General features: G+C 42.9%; 1 protein-coding gene across 3 annotated transcripts; it reads right to left on the reverse strand.

Annotated features, from left to right (window-relative positions):
* Positions 1–1,724: 1,724 nt before the first annotated feature.
* On the reverse strand, positions 1,725–22,494 carry orc4 (origin recognition complex, subunit 4). Of its 3 annotated transcripts, XM_063211736.1 has the most exons (16): positions 22,393–22,448; positions 21,690–21,741; positions 21,276–21,356; positions 21,021–21,097; positions 19,312–19,402; positions 18,109–18,184; positions 16,784–16,869; positions 16,056–16,104; positions 15,739–15,890; positions 14,232–14,405; positions 11,996–12,082; positions 11,292–11,400; positions 10,642–10,737; positions 10,402–10,476; positions 10,180–10,247; positions 1,725–2,032 (listed from the first exon to the last, which is right to left on the reverse strand). In XM_063211736.1, exons 3-16 carry the CDS (start codon positions 21,330–21,332, stop codon positions 1,850–1,852), a joined length of 1,380 nt encoding a protein of 459 aa, XP_063067806.1. In that variant the 5' UTR covers positions 21,333–21,356; positions 21,690–21,741; positions 22,393–22,448; the 3' UTR covers positions 1,725–1,849. The 3 variants fall into 3 exon arrangements, with proteins under 3 accessions (XP_063067806.1, XP_063067805.1, XP_063067807.1); XM_063211735.1 differs by lacking the exon at positions 21,690–21,741 and having other exon boundaries at positions 22,393–22,494; XM_063211737.1 differs by lacking the exons at positions 10,402–10,476; positions 21,690–21,741 and having other exon boundaries at positions 22,393–22,494.
* Between the last annotated feature and the right edge of the window lie 354 nt (positions 22,495–22,848).

Here is a 22,848-nt window from a genome sequence, read left to right on the forward strand (position 1 = left end):
TCAACCTTTTTTTAGGCGAGACACCCTTTCAATTCATGAAAAATTTCAAGGCACCCCAAACCAACAAGCCGTAACATCGCATTCGATACCACACAAGCTAGTGACACATTTGGAGACGTCACACGACCTACGTTCGAAGTTGCAGCTGACTGGGGTAACCTATATTTACTTTATTGTGCGTAAATGGCAGATGAAAGACTCCACTGACTAAGCAATACTTTATCAATTTAGACAAATATGTATTACCGGTATATTACATAACTTATTCATCAGCCACGTTTCCGCGGCACCCCTGAGGGGGGCCTGCGGCACCCCAGGGTGCCCCGGCACCCTTGTTGAGAAACACTGCTCTATACAGTCATTGGCTGTGGCGCCTTGTGGCCGAACCGCGTCATAGCTCATTAGCATAACATAGCCAGGAGTTCGACTTCAAACTGTCGCTCTCGGCGTGCGAGTCGCCTCTAGTCTCCAGAATCGCTTTTGTCGTGCGACTCAATACAAAGTCAATTACTTCCGTCGCTCGCCTCGCTCTTGTCGCGGCTGGTCTATTCGCGCGGTTACTCCTACATCAGACACAGTTCAGAATCCAGTCGGAGTGTCTCTGAAAAACACTCCACTTCCCAGGTGGGAATACATGTTGTGTGGTCAGTCCATTTTGAAGTCCTCCAACAATGATATCCAAAGCTTTGTTGACTGGCACTCGAAATCCAAAATGTTAACATGTTGAAAGCAAAGCAATGCCTCTCACACCCTATGACATGGGTCTGACATGGGACCTAGGTCAGAGATTGTGGTTGTGATGGCAGTTGGGGGGCCGGGAACAGGCAGTGTGTATGTAGTTTGCTCCTTTAACAAGGTGGAGGTAGCCAACTGGATTGGTCAAACAATCGATCGATCACGCAGCCGACAGTTGGTTTGATGCAAAGGTGATCCGTCAGTCCCAATCAGGGACCAGACAGTAAAAGCAGTATTATGTGTCCTGTCTGTGTTTGTTCCTGGGCTAAATGTGGTCCTGCCCGCTCAGGTCAGGTCCATCAGTCTGAATCCGATTGGCCACATGATCAGGCTCTGGGTACACTTCATTATTCTGACTCCCGTCCTCCACCTGTGCTTGTGGCCTCGCGCTTCACTGACACCCCGCCTCCATGGCGAAGAAAGCAATTACGTTTTCCCGCTGTCTGTCAGCCTAGCCGCCACAACTTTTTGGGGGACTTTTTCCCCATTCAACATCCCGATAGCAAATGAGGAAAAAAAAGACCTTTCAATTGCGCTCTTGGGAGATATTGAATTAAACTTCCGCCGCCAATGACGTCATCACAAGGCCACAAGCACAATAGAGGACGCGAGTTAGGAAGATGGAAAGAACCCTCTGTGTGTCCGTTGGGCGGTTGGCTCTTATGCAGGACCCCAAATTCATTTTTTGTAGATGTAAATCTTGCAAGCCAAATACACACTCACTAATGGGTCAAAGTGGCTAGTACTGCAATTTGGTCTTTTCTACCAGCCGAACAAAAATGTAATTTATGCTGGTTGGCTGGTGTTAATTTAGAGCAGTCATCAGGAGGCCATAAGCACAAGGGGAGGACGGGAGTTAGGCAAATGGAAAGAACCCTCTGTGTCCTCAAAGCAGAGTCCCTGTGCACAACTACTGTAGTATCCAGGTGCCGGTGATGTGCAGTGAAAGTAATCCAAGTAAAGGGAGGATAAATTACTGCACGCTGGTCTTCTTTGCTTGTAGTTTATTTGGTGAACAACGAAACGTGTTGCACAGCTTAGAAAACCAGCGTGGGGTGATTTGGCCTCCCTTTACTTGCAACCCTCTGTGTGTCCGTTGGGCGGTGGGCTCCTATCATGCGAAGGCGGAGGTGGCCCACTGCCTGACGTCCGTGGGGCATTGTGGGTACCTCTGGACGGCCTCCAGCACCTGCGTGTGGTCGAGCAGTAGCTTCATCAGCTGGTAGTCCTTCTGGATCTTGGCACTGGACGACTCCACGGGACGAATCAGCTCCAACTGCTGGAGATGCTCAAAGGCCTGAACACACACACGCACGCGCACGCGCACACACACACGCACACGCACACAAGCTTAGAGAAAACGCACACCAGCCCTTGTCAAAGCATGTGCAGGGACAGTCAAAATGGCATCATTACAAGCAGTGTGACTCAATGTCCACAAGATGGCAGTCAAATGGTGTGTTAAGCAGACCTCTACAAAGCTCTTCTCAAAGGTGTTCTCCGATTCATATAGCAACATTTTTAATCCTTTTTCTTTTATACTAATTATAGCACATTATCTGTTTCAATGTCTTGTCTTAAGGTTTTTTAATCTTCAGCAATCCACTTTGATAGGTTTTAATCTTTTTATTCTAATTATTTAATGTTTTTACCTTGATGTTTTAGGTTTTTAATTCTTTCTTGTTACTTTTATTATTTTCTATGTGAAGCACATTGAGCTGCGCTTGTGTCTGAAATGTACTATATAAATAAACTTGAATTGACTTGACTCTCAGGGTTCCCACTCTTTTTCAAAAATCATTTTCCAGGATATTTCCAGGACATTTCCAGGACTATTTTTGGATAATTCAGGACAGATATTTCATCCGTCGGACCCACAATTTGGACATACACAGCGACACACAATGCATTTTAGAGACAATGTGACTTTAAGGTTTAAATGAGTTGTAATGAATGAGTACAGTGTGTTAGGGAAGAGGGTACGTCCAAAGGAATTCGAGACGATTCGTCTAATGAATTGCTGAGAGGGGACCATTCGAACAAAACGTTGGACCATTCGTAGAAGGCATGGGGCGTTTCGTGCAGTACCTGCGGATCTTTCGTAGAAGACCTAAGGACGTTACGTTCAACCCATGCAGACCTTTCGTGTAACTGGGCAGACGTTTAGTGTAGTCTGCCTATTTTATTAGCCTATTATTTTTTATATTTTATCAAACTTGTGTGCCTACCACCACAATGCAATGAAAACAAAAATCGAACCATGTAGAAAGTGTGTGCGTGCGTCTCTATTTTTTTTTATTATTTTTTTTTATTTTAGTTCAGGCTGCTTTTTTATCATTAGGCCTATTTTATAGCCTATTTTATAAATATACTATATCGTAACGGACTGCCTCTGCCTCCTCCGGAGTGAGATAGCAGCGTTACCCCCTGTGCACTACATGTGCAGCCTATAAAATGGGGTTAATTTCAAATGGCGGGTGAGACTGTCAGGAAGCAAGCCGAGAGAGCAAGAGAGAGGGAACCATGAAGTGTGCCGAGAAGATCACCATTCGCAAGAATCGCTAAAGCCAGACATTGATGTGAGCTGTTCCAAATTGAGACCAAGCGCACAAGTCTGCAAACAAGGATTTTGCAAAAATGCACTACTAAAAATAAGAAAAGATATTCGTTGTGATGATCTGAGTTATTTCTAATGTGTTGATCACTGATTTGTATTCATTTTGGAAAGGTAACGGCAATCTTATTGCTGCCTTACTGGCGCCCATCTCATAACTTAAAACTACAGTCGGTTGCACCGCTACAATATCAACGAAATGTTTTAAAATGTAGGCCTACAACAGTAATTTAAAAGGTAAGAGATAATTTATTGTCCACACGTGACTATAAGAAAATATTTTCCTATGGGCGAATAACACCCCCGATGCCGAAGGCGGAGTGCTGTTATTCCGCTTGGAAGGAAATATATTTTCCGTAGTCACGTGTGGACAATACATTATCTCGCTTATCCCGCCTTTACCAACATTAGAAAGCATACAAAGTTAACCAGTAGTTTATAGTAACAGGTTTATTGCCATTTTATAGCGTGCACAAAGAAAGATAGTTCGTGGAACGCTCATAATTTAAAAAGAAAGAAAGGAGTCGCACACTGGAGCTGAATGCAGAATCAAAAACTACTGTAACTGTAAACAAAGCCGAAAAAAGTAAATAAACCGACAGACAGGGGACAAACATTTCGGGTCTAGCCCATCATCTTCCTTTTCTTCCTTTTCATTATACTGCTCTTGGAATTACTCACCGAGCGATACGCTTAGGATATGACATTGGCCGGACGCTACCCCACCATTATGCTCATAACAAGTAACAGAGTTTGGCTACTTTCTAACGTGTTACAGCCACATTGCGCTTCAAACTGTTTGCAGGCTGCCTCGTTCACTGCGCGATATCTACTAAACTCGGGTTCATAACAGGGTCATTTCTATCTGATCGGCGACAGTATTCCAGATAAAAGTATAGACAACCCAAGCACTGATGTGCGCCCTGACCATCATCATTAGCCATCCTGCTACAGTCTGAACACTGTGCGCGAATGGTTGGCTGGAGGAGGCAACGCTAGCCTAAAGAGCAGGCTACTTCACCCTTAAGGAAACTATCAACGGACTCCTCACTTGTTAAAACAATACTAGTGTTAATGAAAGATGTCACGACAGCGGCCGGCGGACAGTGACAGTTTGCTTTCTTGAAATAACAACACTTGGACAATAGTGTAGACTTGTGCGCTAAGCGCTGGGGTGGGGCAGGGGCTGCTGAACTGTCTACAAGCTGTCGTGCCGGGACGTAGGCAGTAGGTATCCATTGCGTGCGGCCGGCCGCTTTGGGAACTGTAGGTAAGTTGCATTTGGGTAGGCTATTGCGCGTGTTATAGTTGAATTAAGTAATCGACGAGCCAACGTCCGGCAGCAGTGACTGAGTGTGTAACTTAACTTAACTTTTGTAGGCTACTATCGTCCGAGTGTCTCCAGATTGTGATTATTTATTCAAAGACGATAGCAGTTTACAGACGCTGCTGGCTGCATGGATATTGTGGTGTTTTTTCCCTCCTAATTGTATTTTATGAAATTGTAAAAATAAAACTACCATAACCTTTACTCCTGTTGTCTGTCGTTCCTGAATCGTGGTCTATTTCACCTCTTACAATAGTGTCCAGTCCAGTGAATGATCCTGCATCCATGGCTAATTGGATAAAGCATACTAAGTGGACATGAAAGAAATGCGAAATTAAAACAACAGCGTGTCAATGCAAGCACTTTATTTATTTTTCCGGGGGCATGATTTTGTTGACAAGTACTTTTTTAACGACTTTAATGAAGATGTCGTGTAGACTGTTTGACGGCCCCTTCCATAGGACAGCATCCATCCATCTCTTCCTCATCTTTACGCGCAACGGTAATAATAACCATTACTTCTCTTGTAGACGTTGCGCGTAATATTTTATTCATTATGGACTTATTTCAAGCAGCATTCAACTGTCCACTCTGCGTGGCTTTGTGGAATATTTCATCTGCTATCTACGCACAATAGCCTAAAGTAAATATAGGTAGCCCCAGTCAGCTGCAACTTCGAACCTAGGTCGTGTGACGTCTCCAAATGTGTTACTTTTCTAAGCTTGTGTGTTATCGGATGCAATGCCATGTTACGGCTTGTTGGTTTGGGGTGCCTTAATTTTTCATTAATTGAAAGGGTGTCTTGCCTAAAAAAAAGGTTGAGAAACACTGCAGGAAACAGTCTCTGCAACAGGGACAATGACAAAAGGGATGAATTGCTTGAGGAAAAGCAAAAGGGACAGAGCGAAGTTATGACAACAAATTGACGTGCACCATTATGCAAGGCTACATGTAGTTATGATGGGTTAACCACTCAGTTACCGTTGCATTAATAATATGTATGATAAAGATGACTTCAGCGCAGGATATCAGAAATAAACAAGACAGCGCAGATGGCTTTTAATTTTTAATATGGCCACATTATGCGTCAATACACCAATGCGTATTAGGCTATTTATCATGAAACCTCAAATCGGAAGTAGCCTTGTACCCAGCACTTTTCAAACCTTACTCGGGTTTATGGTAATTGTCCGGGCCAGCACTTTTGAAATCAAACGGACGCCTTGCCTGCATGACATGTCATTTGCATGATAAGAGCCACGGACGATCATGGACATGCGATGGTAGCCTACACACATAGCCACACACGCACACAACACGGTTCAGTTCAACGTTTATTGTCCAGCAAGCGAGCAGCGCAGTACCAACTGATTTGCTCTGGAATCTCGAAATGAAAACCGACTTTTCTTGGGAAAAAGTGTTGCAAGAACATTGAACTCATTTAGTAGGCCTATCATTGTGCCAAGCGTGTCGCAATTATTGTACTGTGGATGTGTGTTGGGGAGGGCATTACATTAGGCCTATGACAAAACATTATCGGGTAGGATTGAGGATAAATCTTACACGTTTCGGAAAATTAATTCCATGCTAATTCCAAGTATTCAAGAACCTAAACAATATGCAATTGCTCCACAGTTCAAGGGTTAGGCTATGGATATTGACACCTTTCCTCCGCGATCGCGGATAGCCCCCACCTTTGCGCTTCTCATCTGGCTGTCACGATATGGAACGGGAAGAGACAGTTCAAGACAAGCGGCATGACTGCAATTGTCAATACAGTAGCCTAAAAAACTGTTAACTGTTCAGCGGTGTGTAGTCAAATTATCACAGCGGTGGTAGATGCTTTTATGAAGACCTGGAGGGCAAAAACCAACAGACACAATTGCTGAGTGTGTATGCAGTATTTGTAACGAATGATTCTCCTGCCAGGATAGCGTTGGACTACAGAATAACCCATGTACATGTTGAATGTTGAGAGGATGCATTTTGAAAAGTCGAAGACCTATTCACGAGGATATAATAGCTACCTTTCCTTGTCAATGTTCCATGCACTACAAAATATTCCAGAACCTCATCTGTGATAGGCTAAACACAATTTATCCAACAAGCTTGTGGATATATTGCCACCTTTCCCCTCTCCTGCGGTAGCCAGTTGCCTTCTCAGAAGAAGCAATCTGAATCGGAAAGAGAGAGCACTGTTCAAGACCCGCGGCAAGACTGCAATTGTCATCTGGTTCGTGGTGTCAACCTTCAGCCAAAACGACGACAGACCCTTTTTTTTATAAGATAGACCTACCTTATTCGCAGCAGCCAAAATCAGTCAGACAATAAGTGCTTAACGAGTGTGCAGGGTAGCGAATGCTCTTCTATCAGGGTAAAGTTTGCAATTGGAGAGGGGTGATTGAAGGGCTAAATTAAGTCCGAAATCAAAATGATAAAAAAATACGGTCGATTTATTTACAATACCCTACATGACAGAAAGAAAACGTGTAGGGGGTCAACTGAAAATACCCATAAACTGAGGACTATAGGCAACGTCAAAGTAAAATACAAACACGACATCAAACAAAGCTTTTTTTTTTAATGCGGTACACTTCAAACTTCACAAAACCCACTGGTTAACAGCAGGTTTTACGCACACATTTCGAAGCGGTTAATCACAGATGCTGCTCTCTTCCTTGCTCTCCCTTGCACCCCAACGTACACTGGGTTTAATACACCCTGCAATACTGGCAAACTATTATTCAATTACCATTGCATTTGTTCATGCAAAGACCTTTACGCGGCGGAGAGAGAACGCGTCTCTGTGCAGTGTTAACGTAGCGATTTAACTTATCTCTCTCTCTCTCTCTCTCTCTCTCTCTCTCTCTCTCTCTTCTCTCTCTCTCTCTCTACTGTAGCCATGGGCTTAACACAGGTGCATGGGTTCTGTAATGTTTTCCAGCACTGTTATTTTTTTCTGTCTCAAGCGCGAACTAGATGTGCTGTCATTCAGAATCAGAAACATCAAAGTGTCGGGAGACAGCTTTCTCTTGTTGCTGGTGCTTCGCATCTAAAAAGTTAACGGAAAGTCAGAAAACTCGCTGCATGACAATGTGCTCAATGGTCAATAGCCTACTTCTAGATGCACTATAGTCTACAGCCTAGACGCGCGCTGCTCTGATTCAAAGCGAGCACAAGGGTCAATAGCCTACTTCTTGACACATTAAACCGCCCTGCTTTGATTCAAAGCGAGCAGGCTGTGCTTGGTCCCGCCTCTCTGCCCGCAGATGGGAGTAAAAATGTAAGGGCGTAAACGTAAATTGTCAAAAAATGTAACGACGTGAAAAAAAAAGCTTCTCAAATATTGTCTAGATATTTTGTCAAAAAATGTAAGGGCGTAAACGTAAATTGTCAAAAAATGTAACGACGGAAACGTTAAAAAAACAACAACATAGCCCTACCAGTTAAAATGAGTAAGTACATTTTATTTATAGATTTACATGTTTAAATCAACAAAAAACAAAACTTAACAGCTGATTTACATATTTAAATAAACAAAACCCTTAAAATGAGCATTAAAAAAAGCTGATTTACATTTCTAATATAGGCAGGCTGAAGAAAACCCGTTAAAATGAGCATTAAAAAAGCTGATTTACATTTCTAATATAGGCAGACTGAAGGGACCTTTAGTTGAAACCTAAGGATCTTTAGTTCAATTTTAAGGACCTTTCGTTGGCTTTTGCGGTAGACGGACCATCCTCGACTAAAGATCCCCAGCCTTATACTAATGGTCCAACGTTTTGTTCGAATGGTCCCCTCTCACCAATTCATTCGACGAAAAGACCTGATACGGTCCAAAGACGTCATAAGAGCATAGTATGGCATGGCCGCAAGGGGAGTCACTTTCTTCTTCTGCAGTTAGTACTAAGGAGACTGATAGGAGGGATTACATTAAACACTGACAACTGGATCTCCTCTCTTGACCAATTTTGCGAAGTTACAGAGTTCAGATTTTATCCATTATGACCACTGACCATGAGCACAGTGTCTTTAAGCAATGTCCTCGGACTACACCTAACCCAATGCATTTTCCATTGAGTGATACTTCTTATCCAATGTACGTTATTTGCTTAGTACTGGTGGCAAGGTAAAATGCAAAGCCACTACCGCCAGGGCTGGAGTGTGGAACAGGTCATAGGACATAGTGAATTTGTGTCAGCTGTAATTAAGGCTGAATGACAGCTGCAATTTAACCACAAACTGAACATTGACGACAGGACATCCTATTTTGACCGGGCCGGAACTAGCAGCAGCTCCTCGCACCCACAATGCAATTCAAATTGCGGAGTTTCCAGTGTCACAATTTGTATCGATCATGGCCTTGCATCCACTGCGCATGGTGTCCCCGGGCTACGCCCCCGTACTACACCGTGGCCAATGCAATTTCCTGTGAATAAGCGTTCTTATCCATTCTATGTTCTTTGTCCAAAGGTATTGACCTGGGTTGCGGTTGAAGATCACCAGCTGTCCTGCTAGTAGGAATCTGCTGGAGCTTGGCGACCACACCCCTATGTCAAATTTCGCAAGCCCAGCACGTGCAGCCTCTGTTCAATTGAAATGCTTTCTGATCCACAAAACGTTTATTCGGAATTAAATGAAAGTGCAATGTAAACTCACATTAATGTCACATTATCTCAGAAAATAATACCTTGATAGTCTCTCTCTTATCGCAAAAAATAGTGTACTTGGATTTAAATGCATTCTCCACAAGACTTGACTTTGACTTTTTTGCTCACCAACCATTGTGGCCAGTGGTTTCTGTCTTTCTGCAAGCCAGTTTTGTTGCCAGTTTCTTTTTTTCTGGAATATTCTTGCATACAAACAATTGATGCGACTACTGTGATTTGTCACACCAAAGATCAAACTAGCTTTCAAAGTGGCTAGTGAGACTGAAGGCTCTGATCTCCAAAAAAGATAGCAGTACACTTTTTTGTAAGGAAGTGCTAGCACTGCTTATTTGTAGGCCTATTATGACCGTAAGCAGGTTTTTGAGAGATATATAACGCCATGATATAAGCTAGCGACTTTTCAGCAAGCCAACTAGCGACTTCTAGCGACTTTTGGCAACACCGAGTCAAAGAATATTACTGTGTATAAGTGCAATCAAAGATGGCAACCTGACCAAACTGTGTGTGTGTGTGTGTGTGTGTGTGTGTGGACAATAATGTATTCAATAGGTGGATATAAATTGAATCGTCATGTCTAGACTCGGAAAAGAGTAAAAATTATACCACAAACAAAATCGGGAAAAAGTTGAAGGAAAAAAAATCCAGGACAAATATTTTTTTTCCAGGACATTTGGTGAATTTCCAGGACTTTCAAGGACTTGAAAACACATCTCTAAATTTCCAGGTTTTCCAGGTTTTCCAGGACGTGTGGGAACCCTGACTCTGGTGTTAGAGGTCACATTACAGCCAATTCAATAGTTGGTTAAAAAAAATCCCCCCTGAAAAAGACTTACCTTGATGACAACAGGCTTCTCAAAATTATGGATGGAATGGGACTTTCTGCTGATAAACTTCTTGAATTCTGGAATAGAAAAAGGTTGGGGAAAAACACTAATCACCCATTCTGTCATTCCGGCATTAGAGGCATAAATGCAATTTCGTTGCATGCAGTGTGCAGTGAACAATTGTGTGCTGTGGAGTGCTGTGTCACAATGACAATGGGAGTTGGTGTTTACCAGTTGGGCTTTCGCTTTCACTTTCATTAGGCTTGTTTGAAGTCATCTTGCTTATTTGTAGCAATATATTCTGAACTTCAAATGGTGAATTTTTTTGTAGGTCCATGTCGTCCAAACATCAGCAGAGTGTTCCACATGTTTACATGGTGAATGTGATGTTTGGTCAAAAAAACTTCCATCACCACAATATTTTGCTTCTGTGAACAAGTGTAATTATCCTACACATAGCAAGGATCTTACCATTGTGGACCATCTGGAAGTTAAAGGGTTCGCCCTCGTAGACGTCATTCAGGTGCTTCATGGCAATGATGAGACACAGCTCCAGAATAGACACACCTGCGCGCGCACACACACACACACACACACACACACACACACACACACACACACACACACACACACACACACACACACACACACACACACACACACACACACACACAACCATTAGGACCCAGAAAAGACACATCTGTTTACACACACACACACACACCGGGATGGCATTGGTCTGCCTGATTAGCGATCATCATTGACTTCAATATAGCACTGAGATGAGTCTGACCAAGAATATAATGAATACAGATTCCCAAACAGCCTGGTTACAGCCCAAATCCTGGCCCCCACATGTTTTGACCCCTTTTGCTGGGGTAGCTTTGTTGTTACTGGCAAAAGTAAAAGTATAAAAGCATTTCCTCACTGACAGGTTAGGGTTAGGGATTGTTTTGGTTTGGGCACAGTTTAGCCCTCTTTAGATATTGTTAGGGTTCATGTGAATGGAAGTCAATAGGAGGGCCCCACAAAGATATTAAGGTGGGCTGTGTGTGTGTGTGTGTGTGTGTGTGTGTGTGTGTGTGTGTGTGTGTGTGTGTGTGTTTGTGTGTGTGTCTCACCGTGCAGTATGTTTGCCTTGGAGTCGGCAGCAGTGCAGCGTCCAGACTCCAGCAGGTCAGCCGGCCTGATGACAGGACTCGACACACTCACACGACTCAACGCCAGCAGCTGTGCTCAGGGACACACACACACAGACAGACAGACAGACAGACAGACAGACAGACAGACAGACAGACAGACAGACACACACACACACACACACACACACACACACGTGCGCACATACACACACACACACACACACACACACACACACACACACACACACACACACACACACACACACACGGTTTGTTTTTAATAGTAAAAACCACAAATCAATCAGAGATAGTACATACATACACACACAAACACGACTGAGCTGCTGCTTCGTTCCCATCACACTCCATGCAACAGTCAGACGAAGGTCAGTTTTTTTTAGCACAGCTTTTTCTTTATAAATCCACAACAGCCAGGGCTAGATTGTTTTCAAAAACTAAATTGAGTTTTCAAAAAGGAGTGCATGGGGGAAAAAATGGGCACGTTCAGAAAAAGAACCAAAGATGGACCAAACAGTAATTTGCATTTTGATTTGGATTTAATCACAAACACACGCACACACACACGCATGCACGCACGAACACACACACCCCCACACACACACACACACAAAGTGCAAAGAGGACGAGCACTAAAGTAAACAAAATCAAGACTTCTGCCTTACCAGTAGGGTGTGTAGAGAGCGGAAGTCCTTGCTGCCTTCAAAGTGTTTTCGTAGGACTCCCTCCACTGACTTGTCCTCACACAGTTTCTGAGTGGAAGACGCAAATACAGATGAGGAAGAAAAAATATATGCATCTCTTTTATTCAGAATATTTATGTTAAACTCCTCATGTCTTTACAGAAACTGTTCATAATGATTAGGAACACACTGAATATGTTTACTTTCTTAAAGGTTAAATATTTCTTGGCAGTTTGTGCCTTTCAAGAAAGAAAAGTTCATCCAGGCACTCCAAACAAGGTGTCCAAGCGGGAAGTTACATTAAAAATAGGGCTGTCCCTAAAGATTATTTTCCTCCCGATTATTCTATCAACTATTTTTTTCGAATAGTCGCGATTATTTTTTAATTTTTTTTGGAAGGGAAAAACTGTGATATGCCACTTAATTTTGACCTGAAAAATAACAGACAAATAAAGCAGAGTGCACCTAGGGCCTATTAGGACAATGATTTCTTAAAAAAAACAAAAAAAAAACTATAATACATACAGGCCTAATATAATATATTTTTGTTTCAGTTCAAATCAAGTAAGCTTATTAGCCTACATTTACTGATGTATAAAGAGGCCCAATTTATACAGTATTAGGAAAGTGGAAACAAATAGGCTATGGGCCACTAGGTTAGGGTAAAGGCTACCAGAGATTATGAGTAGCCTGCAAGGAAAGAACGTCGAGGCTACTCTGTCCATGTCATTCTGTTGACGCACCAAAACCCTGCTGGTCCCTATCCCCTTTCTGTCGCTAATATAGACCCAGTTAGTAATTGCAGCACGACATAATTATGACTTATTATATTATTAGAATAATATTACTATTTATTTAGACCTGCAGTCGGCACAAACAATATTGAATAGTGCGAGGTGAACTTCGTGCACCGTCCGTGGAGGAGAAGGGAAGAGACCTTTCTGAATCAGGCATGCATTCCTCTCACTTCTCCACATCTCACGCTGTTGGCCGGAATATGCACACTTCTGTTGTCTTCATTTACTTTTTAACTTTGTATACAAGCTCTTCTACAAACACCCCGACCACTGTCACCCTAAAGATGTTGAATATTGCGTCTATAACAGGCACATTACGAATCATTGCTTTATCTCCCTGTCGTTGCTATGCACGCCGCCAGCATAGCGACAGTATAAAGCAGTGTGAAATATACCGCGCGTCTCGGTCTGAAAAACTTTCACTTCCTCAATAAATATAGTCTCCTACAGAAACACAACCAGGTCTTGTGCCTTGTCTTTAAAATATCGCCACACTTTAGATGTCTTTGTCCGTTTATTGGGCTGATAAGTGGTGCCACTGTTACCTTCATCTTTGTTTGACACCGACACAGTGCAGCCCCTGTCATTTTCTCCACTTCTGTTTTCAGCACGTAGGCTACCTCGCGGCTCGCACAAATCACTTTTTTCATTGGGCTGATAAGTGGTGCCACTGTTACCTTCATCTTCGTCTGACACTGACACCCTAGGCTTTCAGCCTCTGCCATTTTCGTCGCTTCTGTTTAGCACGTCTCGCGGCTCGCGCAAGTCACTTTTTTTTGTTGTTGCGCAAATCACGTAAACGACGGTATGTTGAACACGCCGACTTATTTACGCAATCGACGTAATCGATTACGTCGAATAGTCGGGACAGCCCTAATTAAAAAGCCAACATGTTTCGAACTGAACTGATCCTCTATATTCAAGAGCACCCAACAAACTCCAAAAAACACGCTGATGACTGCTAGAGCTTCCTGTGTGCTTTTCAAGTTTGTGCCTTTGTTGCAGATAGAGAGGCATGGTGCATTAGTGCCATACACCACAGCATGCCTGTAACTTCTAGCATTTTCCATAACACACCACTAACCAGAGGCGTATCTAGTCATCAGGCTAGGCATGCAGCCACTTGAGGCCCCCCCCAAGTCTATAGATGGTAAATAACAGCTAAGACTTTAAACTACAGTAGTGGAGATATGTTGCGAATGTTCATTCAGGGTTCCTACGGATATTCCTTGATTGAATTTGCTATTTTTTTCACTACCTTTTTACTACCTCCATTTTTTTTAATTGTTACAACTTCAAGCTTAAACTGAGTAACGAAATGAAAAAGCTATCCAAAGCCTATTCAGAACATTAATTAATAACATTTTCATAATTTCACACGGTAATCGCTGAGTGCACGTGTTGGTACAAGTAAATCTTACCTTCACGGCATCGTTCCAGTCGTTGGCGAACTTGGCGTCGGGGAAGTCGGTGGGCAGGCTGAGCTGGGAGGCAGCCGTCTCCAGGTACTGGGCCAAGGTCATGGAGCCCAGCAGGTGGATCTGGCGATGGGAGAACCGAGACTTCACACGCTTCTCCAGCAGCTCCAACACATCCTGAAGACGGAGATATACATTTTAGCAGGTAAATGAACGTAAATGAACTTTTCTCTCCACCAGCCAATGGTGTCAAAGTGGCGTGTAAGTTGTTTTTTCTACCAGCCAAACTGAAACTTCACCAGCATTTGGACGGATGGCTGGTGTTCATTCAGAGCCCTGCATGTTAGAGACAAAGATAGAGAGAGGGAGACCATGTTAACGCGTTAGTTTACATCATGTATAAGATTAAGCCCTATTTTTAGGCAGTCTGGGATGAAATAAGGCGTTTATGGTAATAATTTAGCATTTATTGCCGAACCAAGCATTTTGGTAGTAGTATTGTAGTTCTATTAGAAGTTGTATTTCAATTATTAACAAAAAGTCAATTGTCATGAATCAATGCAATATATCGTGAAAATAAGTATTGCGATACATTCTCATGAATCCATGCAGTATATCGTGAAAATAAAGTATCGTGATGCATTGTCATGACGATTTTTTTGCACATCCCTACCCACCATCCTGGAGGCGAGGCCCACTACACTACAGAACCAGTTCAGATACAACACTGCCCCCATTGGCATGCATGTGTGGCTGTTGATCATCAATTTGTGATGCTTGATTTTCATTCTGGTGGTGATGCGCCACATAATGGTCGTGGTTGCAGAGCAGCATCTGGTTCTGAAAAATGCTTGTATTGGCATTGACAAACATTAAAGCTAGATTTAAAACATCTCCAAATTTGAATTCTACAATTCTAGTAAGTTATTGGAGGACTTTTGCATTCAATTAAGATGAACTTGACTGACTGGGTGTTTTCACTTGACAATGGATGAAGAATAAGCTTGTTGGAACGTGTGGGGCCATCGGTTGTGCCGTGTTGACGTCAGGTGGATAGACAGTCGACATTGCTGTTGGACAACCAGCCCTACCCCATATCTCTCTCCTGCCTCCTCTCACACAGTCCTGTCATAAAAGGCCCAAAAAGCCCCCAAAGCATACTTAAAAAATATATCCCACAACGTACTGTAACTAAAGAGCCACAAAAATAAAGAGAATTCATTAAATGAGAAGGTGTGTCCAAACGTTTGGTGTAACGGAGGCGAACTAGCAGAGTGTGGCGTGGAACGTTATTAAACCTCCCTCCCAAAGCCTCAATACAGTGCGGTAGCGTTGGGCTATCGGACCGGCCCTTAAGCTCAGCGGTCTCGTACTGTGCCTCCCATTCCCAAACCGATGTAGTTGACGAGGTGGCAAGTTCGCGGCGCCAAGGGGGACGAACCGTGCAGGAACATCTCCGTCACATTGGCCTATACTGTATATGGGAAACATTGTAAGGAGACCAACTCACCAGCCTACAGGTGAGGCCCACCACAGAGACAGGGGCCTGGGCCGACTGGGAGACGTCCAGCAGGTTGTAGAGCAGCGTCTGGTTCTTGTGGTGAGCAAACAGGTCAAACTCATCCAGCACGAAGATCACCGGCCGACTGCTACTGCGGTCCCCTGACAGAAGAGAATAGCAAAATAAAATTACAATATTATTTCATTCAGTTGCATAAAATACAATTTCACTGTCCACTTTCTGATGATATCCAATGGGGGGGAATGCACACATTCAAAAAACTACGTTACTTACAGTACATAAAAGATGTAATGGGAAGTTCTTACCTTTTTTCAATGCTTCCAGAAGAAACGCAAGGTTCTCAGCAAAACTGCCCTGAAATATTAGAAGTAAAAAAGAGGTTATCGGAGCCTAGATTTTATCCTTAATTTTCTTAGGGATAAATAAATAATTTGGACAATACATTCAACTCAATGCAGTGGTTGGTCTACTTACACCAAATTGATTAACTGTGAAGAACAGCACTTTGTACATTAACTACCAAAAATGTGTTTTCCCCAGTTGCATGTTGCCAATATGCTATATGTACATGTATTCTGAAAGAATCACCCTTATAATAATGTAAAAAATGTAGATCTCCGCACACAGATGGATATCAACACTCATTTAGCTTTGAATCGAGGTTAAAGGAAATTGATACATTTGATAAAGTTGATATTCAGTGTCAAAGTTCAATGAGCTCTAGAGGTCAGCGGAGGCCAGATGGAGCTCGGCATATTACAGATTTGAATTCAGCACACCCAAATTGACAGGATGGGACTGTTTGCCGACTTTGTCTCACAAATGCCCTTGGTGTCACAATCTAGGATTTCGGTACTAGTCTATCTGCACTTGTTGGTCTGTATATTTCCTGTGCACTTTGTATTTGCTAGTGATGTTGGCTATGATTATGTCCTCTTTTGAAAGTCACTTTGGTTTTAAAGCGTCTGCCAAATGCAATGTAGTGATATAAAGGGGTTGACACTTGAGAGGAACACTTGTGGAAATCACTTACAAAGACTTTGTCCCCGACGACATTCTCCAAGTTCAGCTGCCTGGTGATCTCTTTAAGAGCAATCCTATCATCTGTCTGCAGCAAACCTGAGCATACAAAGCACTATTACAATCTAGAAAACATGAAATAACATCATAATAAATGATAACAGTGTTATTTACAAGATGTTATCACGATATACGTTATACACGATGCATCAAGCAATCAAGATACTGAACACTCAACCCACTCTCCCTTCACTGTCAGCCTCTAGCCAGCCAGGCCACTGACAACGCTCCCCCCCCTCATCCCCACCACCATCTCTGCGACTGAACATTCCACCTGCACTACTACATCTGTGACTGAACTTTCAACCTGCACTAACTCAAAACATACACATGCACACACACACACACACACACACACACACACACACACACACACACACACACACACACACACACACACACACACACACACACACACACACACACACACACACACACACACACACACACACACACTGCACTTTCTGCACTAAACCCAAACATACACACACTGACACACAACTCATACTCACACACATACACACACACACATACACAGGTACACACACACAGACGCACACCGCACTTTCTACCTGCACTAAACACACACACACACACACACACACACACACACACACACACACACACACACACACACACACACACACACACACACACACACACACACACACGCACGCACACGCACACGCACACAAAACACATACAAACACACACACACACACACATACTGCTGCTGGTGTATTTAATAAAAACCTTTTTTAATTATTTATTTCTTCAAATGCTACTATTACTATGTCAGAACGCTATAAAGGACTTTTAGAAAAAGAACAACAAAATACCTCCTCTTAATGTATGTTCTCTACAAGTCTTCTGTTGTCCAGTCTTGCACTTTAAATGTCTGTATGAGCAATGTCTACGTCCATACTGTCTATGTCCATGTATGAGTACTGTCTATGTCTACACTGTCTATGTCCTTACCTAGATTAGTCTATGTCTGCATGGGAGAGCAAGAAACGCAATTTCAAATTCTTTGTATGACCAGTGCATGTAAAGAAATTGACAATAAACTTGACTTGATGTTAACAACAATCAAACGGCTTCTTGCCCATGCTGCTTTAAATCAACAGAACATGATGAGATGTTGCGTTGTTTCGTTTAATAGCAGTGTCAGTGCCAAGTATCTGCAACTGTTTGACAAGTACAAGTATGGGTATAGTAATAAGTATCGAGACCGATACGTATGTATGCATCCCTACACACTAAACACCAAAAGCTTACCATTCAAATTGACCATCATGATGTTACTCTTGACATCCTGCTCTTGCAGTAGCTCCTTCAGCACATAATTCAATAACTGAAAAAAAAGAATACAAATAAACACACAAACACAATACCATGTGTGAGAAAATTGTTTTTTTTGTCATAAGCTTCAAAACGTGATACAAGAACAGAGAATCCAGAAAGTGTCACACCATAACAATTTTATCCTTATATTCATTCAATATGTGTATTATAGCAAAAAATAAAATTCTGACCCAGCAGTGGCTTAGTCGGTCCGATTCCTGACCCGGGTCATTCCCTGATCCTCCCCCGTCTCTCTCTACAATTCATTTCCTTTCCCACTCTTCACTGTCCTTTCTAAATAAAGTTGACAACATTTAATAATGAATAAATTCTGTGTTTGGACCAAGTAGTGCTTTGATGCAACTAATGTTTGCTAAAAAATGCTACACAACACTAAGTGCTGAGTTCACCAAGTGCAGTGGAGTGCTGATTAATCACAGTGTTTACCAGGTTACAATTGTTCTGCGGCTCTTGTTTTTAAAACTGCATAGTGGAACGAATCGTAATTTCATTCGACACGGTCAACACCAGGCAAAGTGGCACTCTGACACACTTTCATCTCTAGACACACACACACACACACACACACACACACACACACACACACACACACACACACACACACACACACAATACACAAACCAAAAAGCAAGGGGGGCTTCAGTTTCTGTGGAGTGTATTTTAGCTGTTATTCCAGAACACCTCCAGGATTGCTCCACTGAGCTTTCCGAACCCGCAGACCTCCGACAGGGGACACAGGAGCAGACTTCCAACAGTTGGCACACGAACAGCAACACCATGTGTGGTGGGAAGGACTGATCTTAATGCCTCCTTGTTCACAACGTGTGTGTGTGTGTGTGTGTGTGTGTGTGTGTGTGTGTGTGTGTGTGTGTGTGTGTGTGTGTGTGTGTCACCTACAGTAACCATACGGCTGACGGGACAGAGAGCAGCCTGAGTGGAGTGGGAGTGAAGTCGAGTACACACACACACACACACACACACTCACACACACACACACACACACACACACACACACACACGCCAAAAACAGAATGGCTGTGAAGTCAAGTCCACACACACACACAGTGAAGTCGAGACCCCCACACACACACAAAAAACAGAGTGGCTCATTCATACCATTGTCTTGCCGGTCCCCCTGGGTCCCACGATGAGTACCGAGTTACTCTCTCCATGAACAGCCGTCCTCCTCAGCAGCTCCAGCAAGTGCCTGAAAGCAGCAGCACGAATTAATTAATTTATTTTACTATTTTCTGTAAAAAAAAACATGGTACAGCAACTGAAACCATACATTAAAAGAAAGAAATAGTCAGGGATAGACACAAAAAGGCACTATGGCTTATTTCCATTGTGGTCCCAACAGGCAAGCAGCAAGCAGTAGGGCCAGGGCCAGGGGCAGCCAGCAGGCATGGGGGTGAGACCAGACCAGAAGCTTCGTAACCCAAAACCCCCAAAATACACTCTCCAGACCACCACACACACAGACACCCACACACACCTCGAGCACCCCCCCCCCCCACCCCCACCCCCACAGATCAGTGACAGCGACAGGTGCTTGCTTGCTTGCTTGCTAGAGAGGTGGGGTCTGGGATGGGCGCACACACACAAGGAACTGTCATACACACACTCAGCCTGTCCTGAAGGGACAGCCATGTTTGCCTAGAAAGCCACTATTGATTGACTCATTCATATAGTATGACCACCATTATCAGGGTACGACACCCCTCAAAACATATTACAAAAGGGAAAATGTTTAAAGGTGCACTGTGTAAGATGGTGGTCAGAGTAGGTATTGAAACTATACTGCTCATTGAAACTGTGCTGCCTGTTGCCAAATTGAATCTTTTCATTAATATTTACTAAATAATAAACTAACATTAACTACATATAATGAACTAATAGTAACTATATTACTAACTATCAAGTGAAGAGAAAATCTGAAGTGCTCAGGGAATTGTTGAGAAAAAAATCTTGAAGGTGCTCTTTGGTGTTGGGGGAAAAAAACAATATTTTATCAAAAAAGGAGTCCAGGGCACTCTTCTTGTGCAAATATATTAAAAAGCCTTTATTGAAACATGGCTATTAAGTTTAAAAACATGAGGGCAAAGACCCACGCGTAGCATACTGACCCTGAAGAAGGCTTGCGCCGCTACATGTGGGTCTCTGTCGGGGGCCGGATAAAACGGCCCTCGAGACAGGTTTCCCACACCTGCCCAAGGGGAAACAAAGGGGAATCAATGGAGGGTGGATGCACCATGCACCTTGTGCAAGCCCATTTCTATGCCATCTCATCGCCTCCACTGTCCTTGCTTGCATGTACACTAAGTGTGATGTGGTAACACAGGTGTTCCCAAACTTAACCATGACAAGGTCCCCCATATACCAGTAGATTATCATGTGCCAGACTATATTTTCTGTGCACCCCCTTTCAAAACCATACTCTGGATATGTGAATCAGTGCACCTCTAGGATAAATAAAATACAAATGATGATGGTTGTAATGTTCAGAGATGCAATAGATCATTATAATGCTGTCGAGAATAATATTTTGCTTATTTTTAGATTATGTTGATTTACGTTAGTTGTTCGGTTTATAAAATGATTCACTTTGTTGTGTTGTACTTTTCCTGCCAACCTGCTACAGACACCCCTCGCACCCCTCCAGGGGTCCCCGGCCCCCACTTTGGAAACCTCTGTGGTAACACCACCATGGGCTTCATGAGTTGATAGCTGATCAGGTTGACACACACACACACACACACACACACACACACACACACACACACACACACACACACACACACACACACACACACACACACACTTACTTGTGCTGAGACTCCAGGCCCACTGGGGAGGTAGCCAACTCTTGGTGACAAAATCTCTTCCTCAAAATGCTTTGCGCCTGCAAGGACATATACAGTACATTAACAACAGTATCCACAACAGAATAGAAATCATACTGTGATTCAGTCATTGTAAAAAAAATAAAGAAATACATGAGGGTTCAATGTTCATGTGTGGATAGTCGTGTATTCGGTCATTGACATACAGAAGAAGCATCAATGTAACTTTGTGCAAACCTGGGAGACACACTGCCCAACTGTCATATGGCTTTCTTTGGATTTCCTTTTGCTCATGGTGCCGTTGTCTGTTGAAGTTCTCTGTTTGACAGAAGGGAAAAATACAGGATTATTAGATGTTTCGCTGATGATGTGCCATTGGAACACTGCAGCAGGCAGCTCTATCATCACACTAACACCAGGAAAAAAATGAACGGCACTGCTAACCACAAAGCTTGCCGAAAGCTAATGTGCAGGAAGCTGGTAGCCTTATTGAGGAGTAACCTGATATAGTAATCGAGGTTTAAACTTTCTATACTCAGCAGTACGCACATTTTCATTGACAACAACCATTAGGTCTTCACAACAAACACGAGATGATTCAAGTAGCCTACATAGCAAGCCAAAATGAAGGCATGCCTTCCTCGCACTTACTTGAGAATGCCTCTGACTGAAACGTTGCACGTGCGACCACAACACAGCTGTGCTAGAATGAAGCAGGACACTGTTCTATTAATCGGGTGTCTTTCGCCGTTTGCCAACTGAAATGCTTCAAATGTTATGAGAACGAATGGCTCCGAAGAGAGTTGAGAGAGTGGGTATAAAACCCCGGGAAAATCTGTCTGAAGAGCATATCCGGGATGGTCGGTGAAGCGTCTCAGAACGAGGCTAGTGTGCAAGTTTTGTCTGCTGCCTGCCATGTGTATTCTAGCCTTGAGTAACATTCTCAAAAAGACCATACGACTAGTTCTACATTGCGATGAATACAAGTCTTCTTTGAAATTGACCCCTTAAAATATGCATCGCTGTATGTGTATTAATGCATTCACTGGCACTTCAGTGCTGTCAAAGTGGGAAGCATGGGTAGTTGTTGTCTAGAGCTAGTTTCTTCTAAGCAACATTGTATCAATAATTGACTGCATTTGCCCATGCATTTGCCTATGACTAGGCAAGCCCCTTTGCTTGAGGGTGATATGCAACGTGAATGCTCTGTAAATCAAACCAAGGCATTTTTTCAATTATCTGTCATTAGTATTATGCGTGTACTTTGTTGAATCAACTTATGTGGATGACATCTGGTGTTGCTGACATTTACCTAACCTAAAATACTCTAAGAATATTTGAGTACAATACTTACTTGCACAGGGTAATCTTCTATTATCTCTGGCGAGAACTAGTTTTCACTGGTCAGGTGTTATTTCTATAATAGTTATTGAAACTTCATCGCCTCTGATCTTTCTGTCCTGTCATCTCCAAATGCATGCTGGAACAACTCGTCTTCTACAAGCTTTTGCAGCCGCGCAAGCGCACCACAAAGCTCCATCTTTCTATCCCAAGCTTAGAAAGAAGCCAGCAAATGCAGTTGATGGGGAAGCCTTTTATTTTTATTTTTAAAGAGACAGAACCATTTTTTAACAAGCGTAAACGAACTGTTTCAACATAATTAGTCGCCCAGGAACTTCTTGGACATATGGAAGATGGGGGTGAAGACTGTTCGAACATGAAAATAGGAGGAGGAATCCAAAAGCCTCTCCTTTCGCTGTCTCTTGCTCTCAGCAACACTACCCTTTGCTAACGTTAGCTACCCTTTCCC

Source organism: Engraulis encrasicolus, chromosome 12 (assembly GCF_034702125.1).
Source record: "Engraulis encrasicolus isolate BLACKSEA-1 chromosome 12, IST_EnEncr_1.0, whole genome shotgun sequence".
Lineage (NCBI taxonomy): Eukaryota > Metazoa > Chordata > Actinopteri > Clupeiformes > Engraulidae > Engraulis > Engraulis encrasicolus.

Excerpts from the sequence above, each read along its gene's own strand:
- orc4 (XM_063211735.1), bottom strand. The coding sequence starts at position 21,332 with ATGAGCAAAAGGAAATCCAAAGAAAGCCATATGACAGTTGGGCAGTGT. Across the intron at positions 11,401-11,995 it reads GCTCTCTACACACCCTACTG|CTGCTGGCGTTGAGTCGTGT; the intron begins GTAAGGCAGAAG and ends CCCTGAGCACAG. Across the intron at positions 10,738-11,291 it reads CAAGGCAAACATACTGCACG|GTGTGTCTATTCTGGAGCTG; the intron begins GTGAGACACACA and ends GTGCGCGCGCAG.